The 22,468-nt window shown below is 37.9% G+C and overlaps 1 protein-coding gene across 1 annotated transcript in view; it reads left to right on the forward strand.

The window, feature by feature from the left end:
* Nucleotides 1–22,468, forward strand: part of MAN1A2 (mannosidase alpha class 1A member 2) — a 149,631-nt gene that overhangs the window by 47,432 nt on the left and 79,731 nt on the right. Inside the window, exons 3-5 of the mRNA XM_068401171.1 lie at nt 55–151; nt 18,574–18,692; nt 21,105–21,185. Of these exons, the coding sequence (XP_068257272.1) occupies nt 55–151; nt 18,574–18,692; nt 21,105–21,185 (297 nt within the window). The remainder of the gene's footprint in view (nt 1–54; nt 152–18,573; nt 18,693–21,104; nt 21,186–22,468) is intronic.

A 22,468-nucleotide genomic window follows, 5' to 3' on the forward strand; every position in this document is an offset into this window, starting at 1 on the left:
TTCGTACAAAGGGGTTTTATAATGTAATCGAATCCTATTTTTTCCATCTTTTAGATGATGAAGCATGCCTGGGACAATTATAGGCAATATGGATGGGGACATAATGAGCTCAAACCAATTGCCCGGAAAGGACATACCACCAACATATTTGGTAGGCTATATTTTCTGGTTTGTTGTTGTTGTTTTTTGGGTTTCTTTTAATATTTCTGTCCATGCTATCCTCTTCGAAAGTCTACCTAAACTTCCTAGCAAATTCTGTTTTAATACACATCTTTTGAGGTGTGGATGACAGAAGTTTATCGATTATTTCAATGGTGCTTCAATTAATTACTAAACTATCTTTTGGGAAGTAATATGTTCTTATTGTTGCAAAAGCTAAGCTGTGTCTATGTGCACTGTTACTTTGTGTACCCATATATATAAAAATAAGGGTTACAATGCAGTGATGATATTTCGGGATACAATAATATAAATTTGTTTTTAAACAAAACAACATCATCTTGTCTAGATCTTTGTGTTTAATTCCATGAGAATGTGATACAAGACAAGATGCACATGTAAGATGCCAAAAAACTGTTGGTACTAAGGTGAAATTTAAAGTAGCCTTTAAAAAAACATATGAGTAAGGCGAAAGTGACATTATTACTGTGAATCCTGAACCTGTAGATTGGAATGAAAGAAAAAACCAACATTCAAAATACGGAAGTTTGAGGGTAGCAGCAAAATCTGAAGAAATTCAAAGGATGGAGTGAGAATATTTGAGCAATGGAGTGTGAATATGAATGTTACAAATGGCATTTAGAAGAGTGTGAAACATGAGGAAGGTAAAGATCAAGAAATTGAATAGCCTTGTGTTGATCAGACTAGATGGCTTTTCTTCCTTAAAATGTCAGTGGTCTGCAGCAGTACTGCTTTTTTGGTGTAAACACACTGGGACAGAATAAGTAGAATAGTGATTGGAAAGTGACAAGCATTTTATTGGTACTCGAACCAGGAAAGAATCCATTTTTTGCCCCCAGTTCTCTAGGACTGTTGGTCAAAAAACCTGTTTGTAACTGTTGGGGACTGAGCCCTGGAGGTTCTCTAGGTTCATCCTCTGGTATAGCAAGACACACAACCTTGATGTTAGCAATTAAGATTAAGCCTGGGTTGGTCCAGAATGCACAGCAGCTGACTGAGCCGTGAAGTTCTTGCATTTATTTTGAAACGCACACAGGAGAGCTATTCTAAGACTGGGTGGGGTTTTTAAAATTCTGTTCAGGGTTTCATACTGTGTTCATCCACTCTGTGGTACCTGAGGAAGGTACAAACTTATCATAACCACTTTTTACATCAAGAGTAAGTGTGAATGTACTGTGTATACCTGAAGTATGTTAGTATTGGTTATAATAGCTTGCTTGAAATTAAGATTTTCTCGGCTTTTATTGTAACAGAGTTGGCTACTGACTTTGTGTGAGGTTGGTTCTCATTGTAATTGGTATTCGTTTTACTTATCTTGCTTTAAACCTTGAATTTGTTTCTTGTGGATGATAGAAAAATAGATCAGGATTGTGTAGTTGTCTGGTTTTCTGTGTTTAGTGCCTGAATCCAGAATAAATTATTTTGACTTAAATCAAAATTTGGTTAGCTTTTTGTTTTCATTTGTAGGGAAGAAGTTGAACTCCCAGAGGAGACTCATCCAAAAGAAGAGTCAAATGACTTGTTTCAAAAGTATTGTAATACTTAGAGATTTTTCAGTTTTTGCTCTGTCCCTTCCACCGATCTCCATAAATTTTATCTTGAAACCATTCACATATCTTACCAAATAAACAAGTGGTTTTCTTTATATCCAAACAGTTTTTCATCAGATTTATTTGCATGATGAACTTCAACCTTAAGTGCTGGACGTGGAGGGGGGAGGTGAAATTTAACTAGGCACGCTGCTCCTTTCCCCTGCTCCCAGCAATGGAAGGAGAGCCTCTGAGTTAAATTTTCTGCAATACTTAAACAAACCCACCCAAAAAACTATCCACAAATAAACCTCCTACCCCCAAACTTGTTCATAGAAGCCTATTTAAATCCACAGGAGAATAATTTCAGCAGCTGTACTAGCCCTATCTGCAGGAAGGACTGTTCACCTTTACTGCAAGCAAACCCCTTGGAGCCTGGCATTGATTGCTTTTGGTTATGCACTGGAACCTCGTTTCTTACAATTCAGTATGGTGTGAAAGCTGATATTGTTTTACTACTTTATATTCCTTTATAAAGAAAATGACTGGGTCAGGGGAAGTTGTCTGAGGCGGGGAGGAAGATGAGCAAGTTAGTATGCTCTGGAGAAAAAAGCATCTGGACCGGACGGGGAGTTTGAAGAGTGAAATAGAGTCTAGGATACAGCCAGCACTGAGCATAATGCAAGGAGAGAGTGTGAGGCTGAAGGGAAGACCAGAGCAACATGCTTCTGCTGTGACAGAAAGACATTTCTTAGGTTCTCAGAGAGTATTGTGTAGTATTCCTAGACAATTTCTCTTTGCTACCTTGTGCATTGGCACTGCTTTCATTTCTACTAGAAGGATATCTTCTGAAGCTTCCTGAGATTTTAGCTGTATATTATCTTTAATTCATGGCTTTCCTTTATATATTTTCTGGCTGATTAACTGGGTCTGATAGTGAAAATCTTTGTGAAAATGTTTGCCTGTATGATCATGTAGTCTTTGCTGTTGAATTTACATGCAATTCTGTTGCTTAATTTGCCAAGTGTAATTTTAGATCAGCTTTGGTTTGTAACCCAGACTCTCAGTGATGTGAGGTTTTTTTCTTTATATGGCAGGAAAACATTTTTCTAATGTTTGTTTTTAATGTGACTGACACAATATTTTGAAGCAATTTTGAATTATAGTTTTACTCTAGTCTTTTATTTTCTTTCAATTCCTCCTCTGCTTACTTCTAACATGTCTCCTAATGAGTCTGGAGTACTACTACTTTTTTCTTCTTGGAATGCTTATTCTTTGGAGTTTTGGCATTGCTGTCTGAAAGAAATTGCAGGCTTCTTCCACATTCAAGTGTCTGATACTCTTATTCCAGCTAACTCTTGCAGCCGATTCCCTAAGTGTTTGTCCTTTTAAAACCCAGATGCTATTTTGTGCCATTTAATTTTTAGTCAGATCATGATTGCTCAGTTCAAGGCTATTTCATATGAAAAACTTTTCTGACATGTATTGTCTTCAGTATATACCAAGTCTAAAATAGAATCAGCTATTGTTGATTTCGTGGGCGGTTGATGGAAAGGGGGGCGGGAAATTGGCCCTTATACTGAGGACTGTCTAGGCTGTATTGTTATTGCTAGTACTTTACCAATCTCTGTTACCCATAATGACACCATTCCCAGTGGTATTTGCCTTTATAGAAGAATTACATAATTCTTTTTGAAATCTGATGCTATTTTTAGTAAAAAAGCTGCTCAGCAAAACCTGGTTTTATTATTCATCGCAAAGATGATTTGACCCAAACTATTTTCTGCCATTACTGCAGTCTGTTGTGCTTCCATTTCAATTCATAGCATGTCAGTGAGATTCAGCAAGGAGATGGTATTGCTGGTTGACACTGCAACCCTTTGCATGAGTCTTTGGGAAATCAGGTTTACTAATAACTTTCAGGTGAGGTAAACACGATTCAATTCAGAAGGCAAATAAGCCATTAATCTTCCCTGTTGGACTCCCCTTTCCCTCTGAAGCAGCGTGTATCTATATCTATGCCAAGAGGAACGTAAGTGTTCCCAACATTGCAAGATCTAGCAGGATTCAGGATAGGATCAGAGAAGGGGACAGGAGGTGGCCTGCTCTGCTCTCATAAATCTTAGTTTTAAGTCATTAAAAAAATAAGGAAAGGTGATAAACTTTAAAGCAAGATGCTCTGTGCCTCACTGAAGTGTGCCAGCAAGAACATTTGTGGGCTGCCCCAATTACTAGTTTGACTTTTGTACCAAAACCTGCTGGGGTTACTTTGGTTGACCTGCAACTGGAAACTCTTGCCAGTCTTTTTGAGACATCTGACCTGGTGACTATAAATTATACAGAGCCTGCTAAAAATGTTGCCTATCAAACTGTGTAGTCAGTCAGTAATTAAAATCTTGAATAGTACCTCTTCAACAGCTGAGTCACAGCATTAGTAGTATGGTGCTGCTTTGGGAGAGTACGGCTGGGAATTGGTTGGCTTTTAAAATTATTTAGATTTAGATGACATGAAACAAACCTTTATAGGTTCTGTGTTCGTTAAACAGGGTGATAACTTGCTCCTAGTTTTGTGAAAGTTGCCTGTTTTTGAAAGGGCTGGTAATCTCAAAATTATTTTTATTTATTCCTACCCTAGAAGAGAAAATGAAGTCTAAAAGGCAAAGAGAAAGTACAAAAGACGTGTAATTGCTCTTTTCTGTCTAAACTTTTATTTGCAGCTCTGCTGGTGGTTGTAGCAGCTAAGCTAAAAAAACCTGTTTTGTTGGGCTGCTTAAATTGCTGGAATAATTTGATGGCAGCCGCAGGGTGTTATTGCAGAGGTGGGGTTGTATGGGATCTGGGTCAAGTTCTCATTAGAACACAAAGGGTGAAGAGAAAAGGCTGATGGAAAATGATGCGTGTAAGACAGTGAGCAAGCATGACAAACACCGAGCTTACTTTAGAAGTTTTTCTGGGTTTAACTAAAACCAGAGTAGTTGATGGTACTCTCGGATTCTCTTGCTGTAATGAAATCTGGTTGGTTTTGCTTTTGAGGATCAGAGTAACCGTCTAAAATGTGCTGTTTAAAGACAATTTGTCCCTGAACTTCTTTGGTGACCCCTAAGAGAACATCTTATGGAAACACCATTAAAATGACTCAGTCCAGATGTGCTTCAGAGCTTTAAAGTATGTGTATTTGTGGCATCTTTTACTTCAATATCTTAGGAAGTAATTACTGTAGCACAAGCTTTGAGGACACTTTATTGTGAGTTAAATTGAGCAGTTTGTACTAGTGGGTTTATATCAATCTTCAGTCTTTGTTTTTCTAAAACAAAGTTCATTTGAAAACCTGAATGACTTTAAGGAAAAAACATAAAGAAAAAAAGACCACAATCCTTGGGCAACTCACAACATTGTCCTCAGCAAAACTAGAAATCATGGGCTGTCATCTTACCTGATACTTTATGAAATTAGAGTTCTTAAATTTGTGGTATGATTTTTTTTTTGTATTTATAACTATCAAAAAAAAAGTGAAGATGTGCAGTTTGTCAGGTAATAAGTACATGACAAAGTAATGATACAAGCTTTTGCTAAATTGTAAACTTCCCATATTACTAGCAGTGCGTTTCTAAACCTTGCATTTGGATATATTCTGTCTAGAGATGAGTTGCGTTATGTGAAGGTGATCTGATAACGTATGTATACGTAAACAGATATCTATATCTAGATACGTTTTCAAGGGCGTGAAAAGATCTTCCCTAAGGCATAATCATGTGGAGTTTTTAAGTTGTAGATGCTTGCATACAGACACACCCATTCTTATGCATAAAGATTTAATGAAACTATTACTTTGTATTTTGTCACGCTAAAACTGTCTCATGCATCTATAGTACATTCACGCCTCTCCTGTTCCCTTATCTTATGTGCCATGCAAATGGTCAACTTAATCTGTGATGTCTGCAGGCTCTGTCTTGGGATGTTGTATTCAGGGAAGAAGGGAAAATTGTCAATGAAGTCACATTGTGGTTGCATATATTACCTAGCAGAGCCTCAAGGCTGCAATGCAGTGCCGTATCTCTTCCCTAACATATGACCAAATACAGCTGTTTGCTCTTTTATAAGTTTTTTTTTTTTTTGGCATGTTCAGTGTCATATAACATAATGTACTGCTACTTCATACGTACAGAAAAATGAAATTTTGAGGTTAATGTGGGTTATGAGCAAGATGTGTCCAAGGGAACAACTCAAGGATTCAGTTGGGGCAGCTAGTGAGCTGAATTTTTTTTTTTAGCTTGTCAGTGGGCTACATGGTTTCTACCACCTTGTTGAGTGTGTCCTGTTGCCTGGCTTGCTGCACAGTCCGTCTCAGCCTCCTGCTACCAGCGCTGCTGATAAACCCCTGTAGCCCAGGAGAAAGTTGCTGAGCCAGCTGCCAACTGCCCACTGCCGCAGCGTGGGAAGCTCTTGCTGCAGATCCCTGTGTTGCTAAGCAATGGAGATCTGACAGTGCATTTCTCCGCCGTGCCGAAGAGCAGGAGTGGCGATGCTCCCAAGGCCCGCAGAGAAAATGCATTTGTCAGGCTGCAAGGGCGTGTGGCTGTCGGGAAAAGGAGCCGAGTCAGGCAAAGGAGTCCGTTTTTTCCAATATGTTTGGCAAGTACAGTTTAGCTTGGGAGAATAATGCGATTTCTTTGTCCAGTTTGTGGTCTAGAAGACAAGTAGTGAAATAATTCTTGTAAGCACTACAAAAGAAAACGCTTTAACAGATTTTTTTTTTTTTTTTTTTAAATACCCCAGGAAACTTTCATTAGTTTATTAAACATTTTTGTCATCTGTCATTGTAACAGTTATTGGGCTGCTGGAGTTACTCTGACACTATTACCTGCTGTCATCTGATTAGTTGTCATTTACTTTTGAAGTTCACATAATTGAGTGTCAAGGGTATCAGGTTTCGTGTGCCTTTTGTTTTTCTCTTTTTTTTTTTTTTAAGCTGCCAAAAAACGTGCGAATTTATAAACATTATGGAGACAAACACTTTTACTGGGAAGAAACTAGATGATACATCCGAAAGTAAAGATGAGGGAGGACCTTTTGAAAATATGGCTAAAAACTTCTGATGTCTTCTCATGGTAAAATCCTAATGGAGACAGACAGGAGGAACAACTGCTCAGCATCCTTTTTCTGTGCGTGTTTTCAGCCTCTGAATCCACGTGAAACATAAATGAAAACAAAAAAGGAATATGAGGTGTATATGTAAACAAATATGTTCTTGACTTGTTTTGATGAAAAAAAATATTTGGTGAGCAGTAGTTTATCTTAACTGTATGTGCACAAGTAATCTACCCATCATTGCCTTTTTCTATGGCAAATGAAAGAGGAAAGAAAATCTGTTCACGCTTACTCATAAAGAGAGGTAATTTTGTGATGCAAATTTCAGCCCAATCTGTATTTCATGTTCTATTAGATTCTAAGATAAATAAAAGTGGCCTTAGAAGAGGCCTATGCAGCTGTGTCCTCTGCAAAATCAGTAACGAGAAACTACAATGACACAATGTTGAATATTATATGTACATTGAATATATTTTTTTTTTTTTGGCCAGTAACACAAATTTTGGAAGATAAAATTTTAAGAAAGAACATGACTCTGAAGAGTTGCTGGCTGAATTTAGAAGTAGAACAGTGTTCTGATAAAGCAAGAAAAGTTCCTTCAGGTCGGACGAAAGATCAAATAGGATCATTACTCATTCTCCAAAAATTGTTCACGACAGATACTTAGGGAAGAAGTGTAAAGGCAGGAAAAGCATGTAGTGAGTGTTTCTCAGAGTACTCTCCAGGCTTACAAAAGTTTGTGCAGTGTTAGTGCTTCTGTGGTCAGAGGCAGCAAGTTCTATTTAATCAGTTTTAGTTTATTTTTCTGTGGTTTTTCTCCAGTCTGCTTTTGAGTCCATGCAAACTTAAGAGCACTTGCCATATCCCATTATGAGTGGTTCCATAGTTTGATTCCATATTCTATAGAAAACTTATTTTACTTTTGAAGTCTGCTCACTGTCCTAGGTGACTAGTTTTGGTATTGCAAAAAAAACCAACCCATTATTCATCTCTTTGTTGCCATTCATGAGTTTGTAGAATTGCATATGCCCTTAGTTGTGTGCCTGTCTTTCATGGAGAGTCTTGGTCTGTTAAGTAATGTCTCATACATATGTTTTTTCATACCCTATACATTGTTACCTCCTTTCTTTGTGCCTTTTCAAGTTCTTTTTTTTTTCCCCATTGAGAGGAAGACTAAAACTTTGTTGTTTCCTGTTCTGTTCACTGTTCCTTTTCTAATAATTGCATTTTGCATCTTTTAGGCTCCTTACGGAGTCTAGAAACTTTAACTATAGAGGTGGCTTTCCTGCAGTAGCATTCCTTTTCAAAATCCTCATCCACTGTGTGTGGTATTTCTGAATTATTTACAAATATGACGATTTAGAAATATTTCCAAATGAATTTATAAATAAGCATGTGCCCAAGCATTCATCTCTGTAGGATCCCACTGGTGGTTTCCCCTCACAGTGATAGCTGGTTGTTTACACTTACCCGTTTCCTATCTTTTAAACAATTATTCATCTGCATGAGAACAATTTTCTCTTATCTTGTGGCAGGTTAGTTTTCTTATGAGCCTTTGTGAAGGGATGTTCTTAGATACCTTCTGTATATATTTTCTGTCCATATGTAAGTTGACTTCTTAAAAAGACTGTAACATTGATGCTAAGACAAGACTTCCCCTTAAAAAATCTCTGACATTTCTTCATTTCATCTAATTTAAAGCTGTCCTCCGATTGGTGCTGCTAATTGGGCAAATAGCATCTTGTAAACACCATTTTGCTTCACTGCAACAGGCATGGTGTTTATTCAGAATATGGTTGGTCTCTAAAACTTGCAAGTGTGTGCATGCAGGAAGCAATCTGGCTGTGCATTCCCTCTCAACTGTTTTACGGTAGTGGTGCCACAGATAAAGACAACTGTGGTTACCTAAGAATATTTTTTGAATGTTAGTGCTATTTTATCAAACTGTCACAAGTGTGCCTATGCATATCAGGAAAATTCCCCATGAGCAGCTGTTGTTTTCTGTTCTTCTTTTTAATAATACAGTATTCCCACTGAATTCTTCTCATCTCATGAGTTTGTATTAGCTCATGTACAACACATTTAGGTCCCTTGTTTTCAGTGGCTTTTTTACATGTTTCTGAACTGATGTTAAATCCTATGGCATTATTCAGAAGATTGAAAATTCTGCCTTTGAAAAATGATATAATGAGATGCAGAGATGCGAAGTGGAATTAGATGCACACCTTATTTCTATAACCTGCCTTATAGAATAGTGAGGTAAACATCTACATCAAATGGTAATGAAGAAATTAAGTCTCAAATTGAGAATTTTTATTCTCTCTATAAGCATCCTCTCCTTTTTTTCTCTTATAAACCAGATGGTTTGCTCTGAGGAAAAAAATATCTTTGTTTCATGTTGGGAATCTTTGGACTTATGTTTGTTTTGATTTGGGAATTATTTAGATTGTAGGAATGCTATTCCTGAATTTAAACTTGTGTCCTATCATGTGGAATTAAGAACAGAGGGTGTAATAAGGAAATGAAATTAAGACTATGCAGTCTGTTTTGGACTATGTTAAAATATTAAGTAAATGGGCATGACAACTAAATAAGGATTAGCATACTGAGCTCTAAAACCAAATATGGTAGGGACAACAACCTGGACATGTGTACAAAGTAGGAGGCAGATGCAAGTATGCTTTGCTGTCATCTGAAGCCAGCTATGAGGCAGCTGTAATTCAGAAGCAGTTCAGCCACGTGAGTGCAGCACTGTGCTTGTGCCTAATACACTTCGTCTTCTATCGGAGATTGTTCACTCAAGTTTTGCACCATTCTGATGAAGTTTTATGGCTACCATGCTGAAATCAACTCCTCTTCAGCTGTCTTAAAGAAAATGTAGAATGTGGATTCCACCAAATTGTGTGGAAGTGGCCCAAGCTTTTATATAAAGATGGAAAAGACTGTGACATGATGGCTTAGAGGTGCATTTTTTGTGATACTTTTCCTACTGCCTAGCTGACAAGGTAGTTTAGCTTACAATTATGTGTAAGAAATAGTACTGATATTCCAAGGCGGTAAAGATACATAGCTTGCTTCATACATAACATTTCTGTACTCAGGTCACACAGTCTGGACTTGAGTCCAGGTAACATCTTGCTCTCTTATTTACTGTCAAATATTAATCTTGCTTTGCTTGCTGCTGGGTTTAACTGACTGCTGCCTGTATTTAGGTTCTGCATACTTCTGAGCCACCATTCATGGGTACTCTTCACCTCTATCTTCTACTTCCTGATTTCTAAAAATGGAGTTGCTCCAGATCTGTATTTTTGGTTAGTTTTGATTGACTGCTTCATGTGTGTAGCTGATGACCATCATCATTCACTTCTCACCCATTATTCTTGTCTCCTTTCTGATACACTTCTATCCTCTCCTTTGTACTCAATTTAATGCCATTCTTCTCCCTCGTTCCTTTCCTACTCTGAAGATCATCCGAGTCTTTCTCTCCTGACATTGCGGCCTTTCAGTTATCACTAGGTCCTAACCTTCTACTAACTCAGATCATAATTAAGATTAATGCCAGAACTGTGGTCTGCACACAGTCCACTCTTTCCTCCTCCTACCTACAGTAATTCAGTTTTGTGTTTGTACTTAAAAACAAAATAAGGGGAGGGGGGTAAAAAAAAGCACAAGATGATTGAAAGAAATGTAGAAAATTGAAGCAGTCTGGTATTAAAATGCTAAGCCCTTTCCATATTCAGTTTTGAGGACATTCAGACTTTATACTAGACGGGCTGTATTCAACTCTTGCTTGTATGAATTTTGAATTAAGCTGAAGGGCCGTATGGCATTTAAATGGAGAGCAAAGTGAAGCAGTCAAGTGAAGAGCAGAGAAGAGGGAGGCTTACTGTAGTATAAATTCTTAGACAAAGTTTTTAAATTTGGGTCTAAAGGACATTGCTATTTAAGCAGCAGTTTGTTTATTAATAACATCTACCTGCAGGTCTACTTTTGAGTAGATTCGAAGAACAAAGACTAGCATTCACTGAAATGCTTCACTCTCATTACTTCCTCATTTATAAAATTAAGGAAAGCATTACAATTGATTATTTAATGTTATTTATATGCTAAAATACTTTACTGTCTGGTACAAAAGATTAGGAACTCCATGTTGTCTGTTATCAGCAATTTAACAGAACTAAGCAATCAACGTGCCTAGTTTTGTGTTCTGCTTTTTTAATTAGTCTAAAATGTTAAAGGCAATTGGTTTCTTCATGGATACTTAAAGGCTTATTCATTGCATTTTATGGCTGAGCTGAAATCATATGTTGCAGTTTTGTATTAAATGTATGGTTTCATTTACTAATTCTGAGGCACTTGTTTTCACAGTGGAATGAAACTGTTGTTTGGAAGTTTAATTCATTTTCTTAAACGTTATCTTGTTCCTTTTGAGTCATTAAGATATTTTAGAAGTGGTATGTTTCAGTAGTGGCAGCTTTATTGCCAGCGCCTCATTAGAGATACAGAAAACTGGGTTGATAATTGTTTGCTTTTAATTTTCATGTTATATTTTTCTATCAGGTCTGTAATTGTCTATCACATTAAGAAATCCTGTTGCTACAGTCTGAAAACTTAAATTCCTTGAATCTTTTTGAGTAGAAATTGCTATACACTCCCTAGATCAGTACGGTCTTGCCCAGTCTGCATTTTTGAGCTGTTCTGAAGCTGGCCAGGTAGGAATATCAATAACAAGAATATTTATTTTTTTTTAAGACTGTAATAACTCTGTATTTAATGTCAGGCTGAGTTTATCAAGGAAGCATTTTCATTCTGTTTCTAGGAATTAAAACACTTGCCTATGTGAAAAGTAACTAATCTTTTAGATTCAAAGTGTGCCAGGGTGTACTTCCTTGAGGAGGCTTTACATCTCTTCTTTTGTTTCTGGAATCACTGCGATGGAATAGAGAGGTTCTGCTCTACACTTGGGCACACCCAGTTGCCGGGTTACTCCGACAGTAGTGTTGGGCCACACTGAAGTTCAGGTCACCTGCCAGAGCAGAAATTCAACTTAGGTATTAACTTAAATTATCCCTCAAGACTTGGGTCCTCTTAGATTCTTTTGCAAATTGATCCTCCTCCCACCCCCAATTAGATATGCCAGTAATCAAAGGCGTTCTGCACCAGCAGGAGTAGGTTCTACTTGCAGTAAATGATGTCTGTCCAGTGCCCTGAAAAAAAAAAGAACTGGATGTGGGTGGCTATGAGACCAATACTCTTTCTGGCACACGAGGTCTGTTTGTATCTTACAGTTGTGTCCATCAGTAGGATCATCCCATTGGTTCTGCTGTTTTGAGAGTGAAAGGCATTTCCTTACATCCAGATCTCTAGTCTATGTATAACTTAACTATAGATTCCAGGTTTCTAATGCTTATGAAGAGAAGTTGGCTTTCTGGGGTGTAAAGTAACTTATTTCCGTAGCAAGGGTGCCTTGATGTGGAGATATTTGCTATTTGTATGATATGGAGACGTTGTCTTCAATAACAGCCCAAAGGCTTTTATTATATCCAACTGCTTGTTTTTTCTCAAGCAATCTTGCCGATTCCTTTAGCTTTCATCAAAGCATAGCTGGTGGTGGTATCTGCAGGCTGTCCTTGTAAACAAGAATAAAAGTCTCCATTAGATTCCTCTGTTTTTTTCACTGGTTTAGGAAATATTAAAACCCTACCTTGATTGTAGAGGAACTGATGACCGTCCTGCTTCTGGGTCTTTGATCTGCTGTCTCCTCTGCTTAATAAAAAAGATTTCCTTTTCAGTCACTGCATAAGGTAGAAGGGTAAGAATGGTTACATCCACCTGTTAGGCCTATTGTATCTGACTTTCCTTGGAGGCAGAGTGGCCTCATGGTAGTTTTTCCACTTTGGCTAATTTCCTTGACTTTGTAGCAGCCCTGCTCTGGCCTAGCATGTGGTTTGATAATGAGAGATCCATTTGATCTGCATTTTCTTCAGGTTTGTTACTCCTCTAACTGCTCTTTGGATAGATGTCAGTGTGTTGTAAGACACTAACACATTTGCAACACGGTGTTAGAGTACAGACAGAGGGTGAAAGGGGAAGAAAAAAACCAACTATCTATAGCTGTAGTTATTTGAAATCTGCTGGCCGTACAAATTCCAGCTTTGCTTTTTCTTGAGTCTGATCTGCTGTTGACCCCAGCCAGCAGCTAAGCACCATGCAGCCGCCTTCTCACCTCCCACCCTGCGGGGTGGGGGAGAGACGAGACTAGGAAGAGCAAAAGCAAGAAAACCCATGGGTTGAGATAAAGATAGTTTAATAAGTGAAGGAAAGGGGTGAGAAGGGGGGAAAGTAAAGCAAAGGCAGACTGAAGCCTAGCTAGTCCCTGAGGAATGGCCACCTGCCAGACTAACCCCTCCACAGTCGGCTTTTATCACTGAGCATGACGTTACATGGTATGGAGTATCCTTTTGGTCAGTTTGGGTCGGCTGTCATGGCTGTGTCCCCTCCCAGCCTCTTGCCCACCCCCAGCTTATTCACTGCAAAGGGCAGAGAGGAAAAAAGAGAAAGCCTTGATGCTGTGGAAGCACTGCTCAGCAATAGGCAAAACTCTGGTGCGTTACCTATCACAAATGCATAACACAGCATCATACAGGCTGCTGTGAAGAAAATTAATTCTGTCCCAGCCAGACCCAGTACCACCTGCTCAGCCTTCAGCTTGGGCTAACAAAAGCCCCCATGGAAGTGTTTTTTCAGAAGAAGGAATGAGATTTGTGCATGGTGTATTCCTGTTGAAGAAAGGAGTAGGTATGGGTGACATGTCAAATAATCAAAGTTTCTGTGAAGCACCTGTCTGATGATTACTTTTAAATGTGGAGTACACGACTTAAGTTTTCTGACGTGGAGTTTTAATTTGTCATCTTGTTCCTTATTTACATAATGTGACCATGTCTCAAATTTTCAGTCTTCTCTGATCATAATTGATCTATGCTAGTTCACATATTTTCACTAGTACCTCACTGCTCATAATATCTTCTGCTTCCACATAATAAATACACTAAGCAACCCTGTAGCTGGTATCAGACCCTCTAATCTCTATACTTATCCTTATGGTATAATGGGCTATTTATTTTCTTCATATTCCTTTTGTCATGAAACACATAGCAATGATCTATCTCCCTGTACTTTGATAGTCTCTTGTGATACTTTAAAATGGTATAAATAAACCAGGTCTTCATCTAGTGCTTCAGCATACTGAAAGAATTTTAGATGGGAAGACCATGTTTCTTTTAATGGTCCTGCTGTTTACACTTAGTCATATGATTTGCCAGATATTTCAGATTGTAGATTTATGTGCTATCAAGTGAAGAAATTATTTGTCTGATCTCAGGAAACTGAAGTCTACCTAAATATAAATCTGACTTACTATTTTGCAGTCCTTTGAGATAATACTCTTGCTTAATGAGAGTGTGCATGATTTTGTTAATAGTTCAGCTATTTCGCAGCTAAATTCCTTCCATTAGCTCATGATGGATGTTCTGTTTTATTTAGAAGAATGAGCATTGCATTCATTAGGCAAACTTCATTAAATTTGGAGCTCAATCAACTAGAACTATAATTATATGGAGAGGAAACTTCCTAATCTGACATTTGTAAAACTGAGCTCTTTTGGAATCAGTTATTATCTTATGCAACATGACCAACTGAGCCTTTGTATTGAACAGAGGCAGACCCTGGGAGGAGTGCCTTCAGCTAGGAGAAGTGTTATTTTCCATTATAATTTAATTGTTTTATAGCCTTTTTCACCACAATGAGACATCTGCTCTCTCTGTATCCTGAGCAATAATAGATCAGACTGGTGGAGGTAGTAGTAAGAAGTGTATACTCCTCTAAAATATTATCTCATTGTTTAGAGTTACTTTATTACTTTTCAAATGACACCTTCTGCAGTTTAAGTCCATGAAGACTATCCTCTTGTCCTTTAAGGCAAAATTTATCTATCTTAGCATGGTTATGAAAGGAGGGAAAAAAAAAATGTACTGTATTATGAATGGAAAATGATTCCTCTCTGTGACTTTAGACTGAATGGTTTGTATCAGCATCAGGAGGGGGGAAGTACAACTGCCTATCCATTGTAGTCTGTTTTCTCTATAGCACCATGTGTGACTCTAATGCAGGCCAGTGATCTTTGAACACTTGCTGTTTCTTCCTGCTTCAGATTTCAGTTGCTGCCTTGCTGGTAGTGCAGTGCATTTTAAGATGAAGACAGCTATGACAACATCATTGCCTGCTCCTTTTAGGTTGTGAACCTGAGCAGGTACAGAAGAATTCAGCAGAAGCTGTTATTTAGGAACAAGTTAAGAATTACATCCCCTTCCCATAATCCTCTAAGAAAGAAGCTGAGAGCAATCAATTCATTTTAATCTCTAACCCAACCTGTTGTAGCCCACAAATGGTTTTAAGTTGTACCTATCTTGCATCATGGGGCAGCCAAGGTGTTATGTTAAGTCTGTTGTCCTCTGTGTTGCCTTAAGTCCAGCTCTGCCCTCTAGACTTCTAGGCACAAGACCTCTGGATATGGGCTCTACATTTTGGACTCTTCCCACTCAGTGCCCAAGAGGAGGGAATTAGTTTGCTTTGTGCTGCCTGATTGACACTAAAGGAAGAAGACTGGGTAGACAATGGGTTGCAAAATACTGACTTGTCATCTCTTGACCTTTTGGAAATGTGTTCAGCCAAAAAGGTTTAAAAAACAAAGATTGTTCTTCTGAGTCTTTCTGAAGGAAGAAGCACTGGTGTGCAGTTAGGATTAGTTACCATATATTTAAGAAAAAGGAAAAATAACCTAAATGTGGTTGAAATAACCTACTTATTCATGAGAAAGAAGAAAAATGAGTAGATTATTATGGGCTGGGATATAAATGCTATCCTTAGGAGACCATGGTAAGAAATAGTTGAGCTCTCACTTGGAGTCTAGATACTATAACTATACTGATCTGCATCTCAGAAACAGGCACCCGTCACTGCTCAGGGAAGAGGCATGTGTGAGCAGAAGGGGCTTTGCTCAGTAATGTTTTGTGGGTCTAGGAAAGATAAACAGAAAAAGACTAGAGAAAGGGGCAAAAAGGCAGCAGGAGGGAGAGCTTGAACAAACTGTTGGAGTGTGGCCCAGAAAAAAGCTTAGAGTATGAATGTATACCTTTAATTGATTCTTAGGGGCAAAAAATACTGAGTGAGTCTGGTTTGCTCTGTCGGACTGCATTTATTTCTGTGGCTGCAAACAACGCTGGAGAGTCTTGCGTGAAACAGGTTGTCAGTCAATCCCCATAGGTGACTACTGGTTCAGGTGAGAGTTTATATACGGGGTTGAGGGCTCACTTCTAATGCTGTGAGGATGAAAGTAAATTTCCTGTCTGTATTTGGTGAAGTTGTATTGTTCATTCACTATGGGATGCGTTAGGAAACCATGGACACTTTGGAGAGCACTCTGTTACAGCGGTTCTGGCCTTTCCACTCTCAGTCTCTGTCTGGATGCATCTATCGGATTCGATGGCAAAAATAATCATGGGGTTTTGCATTTCCATAGCCTTTTTTCATGGTTTTGTGCAGAGAACTCTATGAAAAATGTTGTTTAAATTCGTATTTTTGAAGATATTTTCTGGAGGGCTGGAAAGCAGATATTCTTGTGCCCAACATATTGCTGTCCCCCTTTGTGGACACTTGAATGTACTTCTGAGATCTAGAAAACTGGATGATTGTACAGTGGTGTTGGAACTTTTTTTCTGGGCAACGAACGACACACCAATCCATCCCCATGTAATGTATTCTCCTCACCCCATGCCAGTTATAGAATATGAGAGCTTACTGCTGTGGTTATCACTGTGTTTAAGTTAGAAGGTTTCTGTTTTTTTTAAACTATTATAAGAGGAGCTTTCAGGATTTCCCAAGGCTACGTATCCCTGTTCGTTCAAACACCTTGTGTATTTGAAAATGCTACCAATGTGGTTTAAATAAAGGAACAGAAATTACTTTGTGTGCCATAGCAGTATAACACATTCCAACTTTATGTCAGAAATACCTTGTCGGCTAAGCTGAAGTTAGTTCTTCTGTCGTGGTCTGATTTGCATATTTTTGAAGTGGTAAATTGGATAACTGTCACATTATGCTTATGAAAAGGTACGAAGTTAAGTGCATGCTGTAGCTCTGCTCAAAGTAACCTCCACTTCAGCACAAGCAATGGAATTTCTTACTTGGCTGCAGGTGTTAAACCTTACAGTACTTACCACCATGATGAAGTAATTTCCTGAGAGCTATAGGTATGCCTGGTGGCCAATTTGTCAAAGGATATGTCTTTTAATTAATCTTACAAAAGGTAGTGTGTCCCTACCTGTACTTGAATTTTCTTAACAAATGCCACTGACTTAAGGCTTTCCATATCGAGTTTAAGTTAATTGAAACAGGTGCACGGCTGTTTTTGAAGAAATTAGTTGGTGATTACTTTGTCAGAGACTGTTGTGTTTAATTCTTATTATTCAGGGAAAGAAATCTCTGAAAATGGGATTAAGCTTGCATGTATGTATCAGTCATTTAGATGTGTAGAAGTAATACAGTGGTGGTGATGGCTTCATTCAGTTATTATACTTGTTTAGAGATATTTTTTTTTTTTCTCCTCATGTAAAAATCAGAAATGAATGGATAGAAACAACCAAGCCGGAACACTGTGCTGTAGAAATTCCATTATGGATAAAAAGCACATTAACAAAAATAAAATTGGCATAACTTGTTAGGAGACTGCTGTCATTAAATTGCTAATCATATAGTTATTATACTGTTTTATAGAATACTGGTATGAACAGTGAAATTCGCTTACTTTCTTAGCATGTAGGAAGTTTTGTGCACTCCATGAAAATAAATAAACCTGTGGTAATTGTTGCTTTCCTCTAGAAGCAAAGACCTCTGCCTAATAAAGGCAACAGCTTAGGCTGGGATGGCCTAAGGAGGTCAAGGCTGACATGGTCAGTGGCTCCCCACCTGTTCATCCTGTCTCCCTTGTACAAACTGATCAGTTGCTCATCAATCAACTCTAAATTGCTGCTGTTTCAAGTGAATGGTGTTTTAGGGTAAAGCACCATTGATTTTTATTTGGCTTTAAATACTCCACTTTAAATGGTGACAACTGAGGGATCCATTAGTACCTCATAGTGTGGGTTCCTGCAGGCAGGGATGTGAACATCTCCGGGCTGCGGCTTTATCAATCAAGCCAAGCCAGGGCATCCCTGTTCATCAGTCCATGCTTTCAGTGACTAGGTACCTTCCATAATTGCAAAACTTTGAATGGTTCAATAGTAAATGCTGGGAAATGCAGAACATTACTGCAAATACCGATTGCTTTATCTTGTGTGTGTTCTTTTTTTTTTTTTTAACACTTCTGTCCTAGAATTCCTAATAGCTTTTTGAAGCTGAATGTCTGTCTGTCTGTCCTTTTTTTTGTTGTTGTTGTTGCTCATGTTCAGGTTAAGAAAGCAGTTGAGAAGGGATTTTTCCTGTCTTTAGTAATCTTTTCTCCCCAGAAGCCAAACTATGCAAGAGGACTGATGCTTTGAAACAGGAGTATGGTCCTCTTAGGTAGCGGCTAATTTGTTGCTCATTTTGATTATTCTTTGTACTGTTATCTTTGTAGTAACTTTGCTTTGTTACTGCTTGGGTTATTTTTCTCATGCTTGTGATGTTTAAGGAAAGTAATGAAATAATCACTTGTAATAGAAATCCTTCTTTTTGCGTGTAGGAAACTCACAAATGGGTGCTACCATAGTAGATGCATTGGATACTCTTTATATCATGGGGCTTCACGATGAGTTCAGAGAAGGACAAGAGTGGATTGACAAAAATCTTGATTTCGGTGTGGTGAGTAGAACTTGCGCTAATATTTCTTTGGTCCTTTTCAGTGTTCCTCTTGCGGGGAGACAGAAGAGGTCTGTGAGCAGGAACTTAAAAAAACCTCATGATTCAAAGATTCAGAAGTTCAGATGTAAGCTTTAGTGAAGTTCTCTGTGTTTGTAACTTTATGTATTTTGAAGGAAAAAAAAACCCTTTCACACTTTAATTATAAATAAAGATATATCTCTATATTGTATTTTCAAAGTACATATCGTAACTGGATAATGGAAGAAAGGGAAAGTGGTCAGTGAGACCCAACAGGACTTCAGAAATGAATGCAGAAAGATGAGGCTTTACTGTGATAGTAGCTGGAAATAACTGAGCTTTGAAAGACAATTTCCCCCAAAACCCTGGTGTATAAATTACTTAACAATACAATCTCTTCTTCTCCCATGTCCTTAAGATGTTTTAACATAAAGATGCTACTTGGGTTGTCTTAACTAAGACTCAGAACCTGTAGGCAATCAGAAGAATTTCCCGGCTGGGTTGTACAGCATCTGACATCCAGGCACGCTTTGTGCGTGTGAAGTTTGGAAGTGTTAAATGGAAGAAATGGCTCTATTTTATCCTTGTTGATTAGTGTTCTCATTACTAATTTTGGGACTGTGTCACAGACACTGTGACAGAATTTGTGTTTCAATCTTTGGACTTGCCCTATGGTTCCAAAAATAATTTTTCATTTGGTAATGCACAAAATGAAATGTAGGTATACAGTCAGAATTGAGCAGATGCTTATTGTTTTCATATTATATCCTGCATTTCAGAAAAGATTTGTTTGGGTTTTTTCCTTTTGTTTTATACATTGACTGTCTGGCAAACATTAAAGAAATTCTGCTCTCTACTTTTTTCAGTTAGTGACAGATAATTATTCAGTCTAAAACTGGAGACCCTAAATATATCAGAGACAGTGTAGACATAATGGTACCATTATGAGGGTGAACTAATTCACTCCCATAACTTGTGTCTGATCTGAGGCAATCTCAATATAAATTTGCAGAATTAATCTAGGATTTGGGTGGAAGAAATTTACATGACCCACTGGGGTTCAATTACAGCTTCCTATATCAAAAAACATTTCTGAAGGTTAATGAGTTGTCTGGTATATACCAGACTTGAGTAATTTCCCTGTATGGTTTGAAGTTTATAAATAAATAAATGCATAAATTTGTTCTTGTATTCTTTTCTGGGAAATAGAAATCATTGGTTTCACTCTACACTCTACCATTGCTTGTGTGATTCATGACTTTAATAGGTATTGAGTGGAATCGTGTGCTGCATTGTTGATACTTTTCTGGTATCACCTATATGTGAATAAAAATGTCTTACTAAAAACCTATATTTGGGAATATTTCAAACTTTAGACTTCTAGTCATCAGTGCTGTTGGAGGAAATCTTTAAAGTATTCATGTAATCTTTCTGAAATAAGCAGTATGTGCAAAATGCATTTATTTTGGAAAAAAGCAAAATGCATGATACAACTGCACGTGCCATAAAAATAGTGTGAAAGGAAAGATATACCTATAAACATAACTTCACCTGTGTGCTAACTGATGGGTCAACTTGTACAGTGTACTTTCTAGTGTCTTCAGGAAAGGCTGCCTTATCTCAAAATCTTTTAATAAAAGTATATTTCTGTGTCTAATGGGTTGAATGAGTAGAAGTTTATGGGGGGAGGCAGAGGAGTGAATAGGGCACAGAGGGAGGCAGAAAGATGCTAAAACTAGCTAGCTAGTTCATCTTAATTTTTCAGTGTGTTAAATGAGTCAAAATGTACTGGTGAATTTAGCCCGAGGATGTTAATACAGAGGAAGGCATTAAAATGGTTTGTTCTCTTGAGTTTCTCAGTGGTCTTGCAGTACTTGTTGTCATAACATTAAATACATAAAGGCTATTCCTAAACAGAGACTATATTAAAACGGAGCTCTGAATTTTAGATTGCACATTGGTAATTGAGGTTAAGAAAGCACATTACACAATTCTCTAATTATTATTCTACTTTGTCCTGTAAACCCAGAAGCTTTGGTGCTATGCTTAAATGTAAGGGAAAAGATTCTGAATTATGGAAATGTACAGTCCTTGCCTTCCTTCCCACCATCCCCAAACAACTTAATTGCACTTTGTGCTGATGATATAATTAGAGAGCAGGAGAAAAACTTAATTTGATTTTTAAAAATCAGTTGAAGTTGTGACTAGAATTATCGCTTGGGGTTGTGAAGATGCACACAGGAATTTCGGTATGAAACTAGGTACTGAAACAGTACAAACCCTTGCATGCGCATTGGTTTAGGGTATGTACTTGCCTCTGCCTTGATTTTTTTTTTTTTTTTTCTTCTTTGATTGGGGGGTTGGTTAATTATTTACTATTTCTTCCTGTTCTAGAATTCCGAAGTGTCTGTTTTTGAGGTCAATATTCGCTTCATTGGTGGTCTTCTAGCAGCATACTACCTTTCAGGACAAGAGGTAAGGAGACTGGAAGGTGTCTGAAATTTAATATACTCTAGCAAATGTTGCGTATGAAGAATTTTCAAGAAACTTGGTTTCTCAGTAGTTTGCAAACTAATTTTACAGCAGTAAGTTCTCTAAAGTAACCAAATTCTTAGAGTATGGAATCTTTAAAGCTTGTTTCTGTGCAGGTCTCGGCCAATTTAGGACGCTTTATTAGAGTTTTGAGATGCTGCTTTTATCAAGATGTTTTCAGAAGATATCCACTCAAGTAAACATCAGCCTGAAATGTCAAGTCACTAGCTTCTCATTCCAACAATAACTTGTTTTGATATTCTATAACTCCATGAAGGTAGAAATAATAGTTTTGTCACTTGTCCTGCAAGGCTGTAGGTTTGCTTCACAAAAGCACTACACAATCTTCTTACCACTTTCTCAGTGACAAACTGAGAAATATCAAGTCAATTTCATCCCAATTTTGAAACTTCTGTTAAAAAAGATTGGAGACTTATACTTCTGAGTGCTTATCCAAAGGCATGCTTAGATTGAAAGGATGCATATACCCAAAGACTTGCAATCATGGAATTCTTTAGTCTAGCAGTAGGATTGCTGTGACCTCGTCCTCCATTATGTTACACACTTTAACAAGGCTGGAGGCTGACTCAATCTGTACATTAAGTCATAGCTCTTCTTATGTCTTATCAGCTACCTGTCTTTTGATCTATTGCCTATGTCTTTGATTTGTTTGGTTTTATCTCTCTCTTTTTTTTTTTTTATGGCCCTTCTGTAGTCAACTACCTAAAATACTAGGCTTGCAGCCATATTTCATGGCTTAAGGTTTGATCCATTTTCAGATGTTCATATGTATCTTCCTCCTTTGTTTAGGGGAGCAGCACATACTTATCAAGTTCTCAGGGATTTTAAGCTTGCAGCTCTAAAAATAACCAAGACAAACCCCGTATTTGTTGTCTCTTTAGGTCTTTGACATAATCCTGGGATCTGTGAATTTTCTGTTGTAGGAGTGTCTTCTCTTTGGATGAAGAGCTTAGTGGCAAAGCACAAATCCAGTTTATATCTTGAAAGAAATTGCTAGTTTATTTTTCATCAGGTACTACTGCTTCACCTTTCTACTGTCCACACTCACCAAGTCCCTCATCTGCAGAGGGATGAGCTGCAGGCAGTCCTTTCTGCTGCACTGATTTATGTGGTCTGTTATAGGAGGCCCAAAGTAAAGAAGAACAGAATTTTGCCCTTCTCTTTCCTTGTGGCAAGTGAAGAGCTGAGCTTGCATTCATGGCAGT

This window comes from Nyctibius grandis, chromosome 5, assembly GCF_013368605.1.
Source record: "Nyctibius grandis isolate bNycGra1 chromosome 5, bNycGra1.pri, whole genome shotgun sequence".
Taxonomy (NCBI): Eukaryota; Metazoa; Chordata; class Aves; order Nyctibiiformes; family Nyctibiidae; genus Nyctibius; species Nyctibius grandis.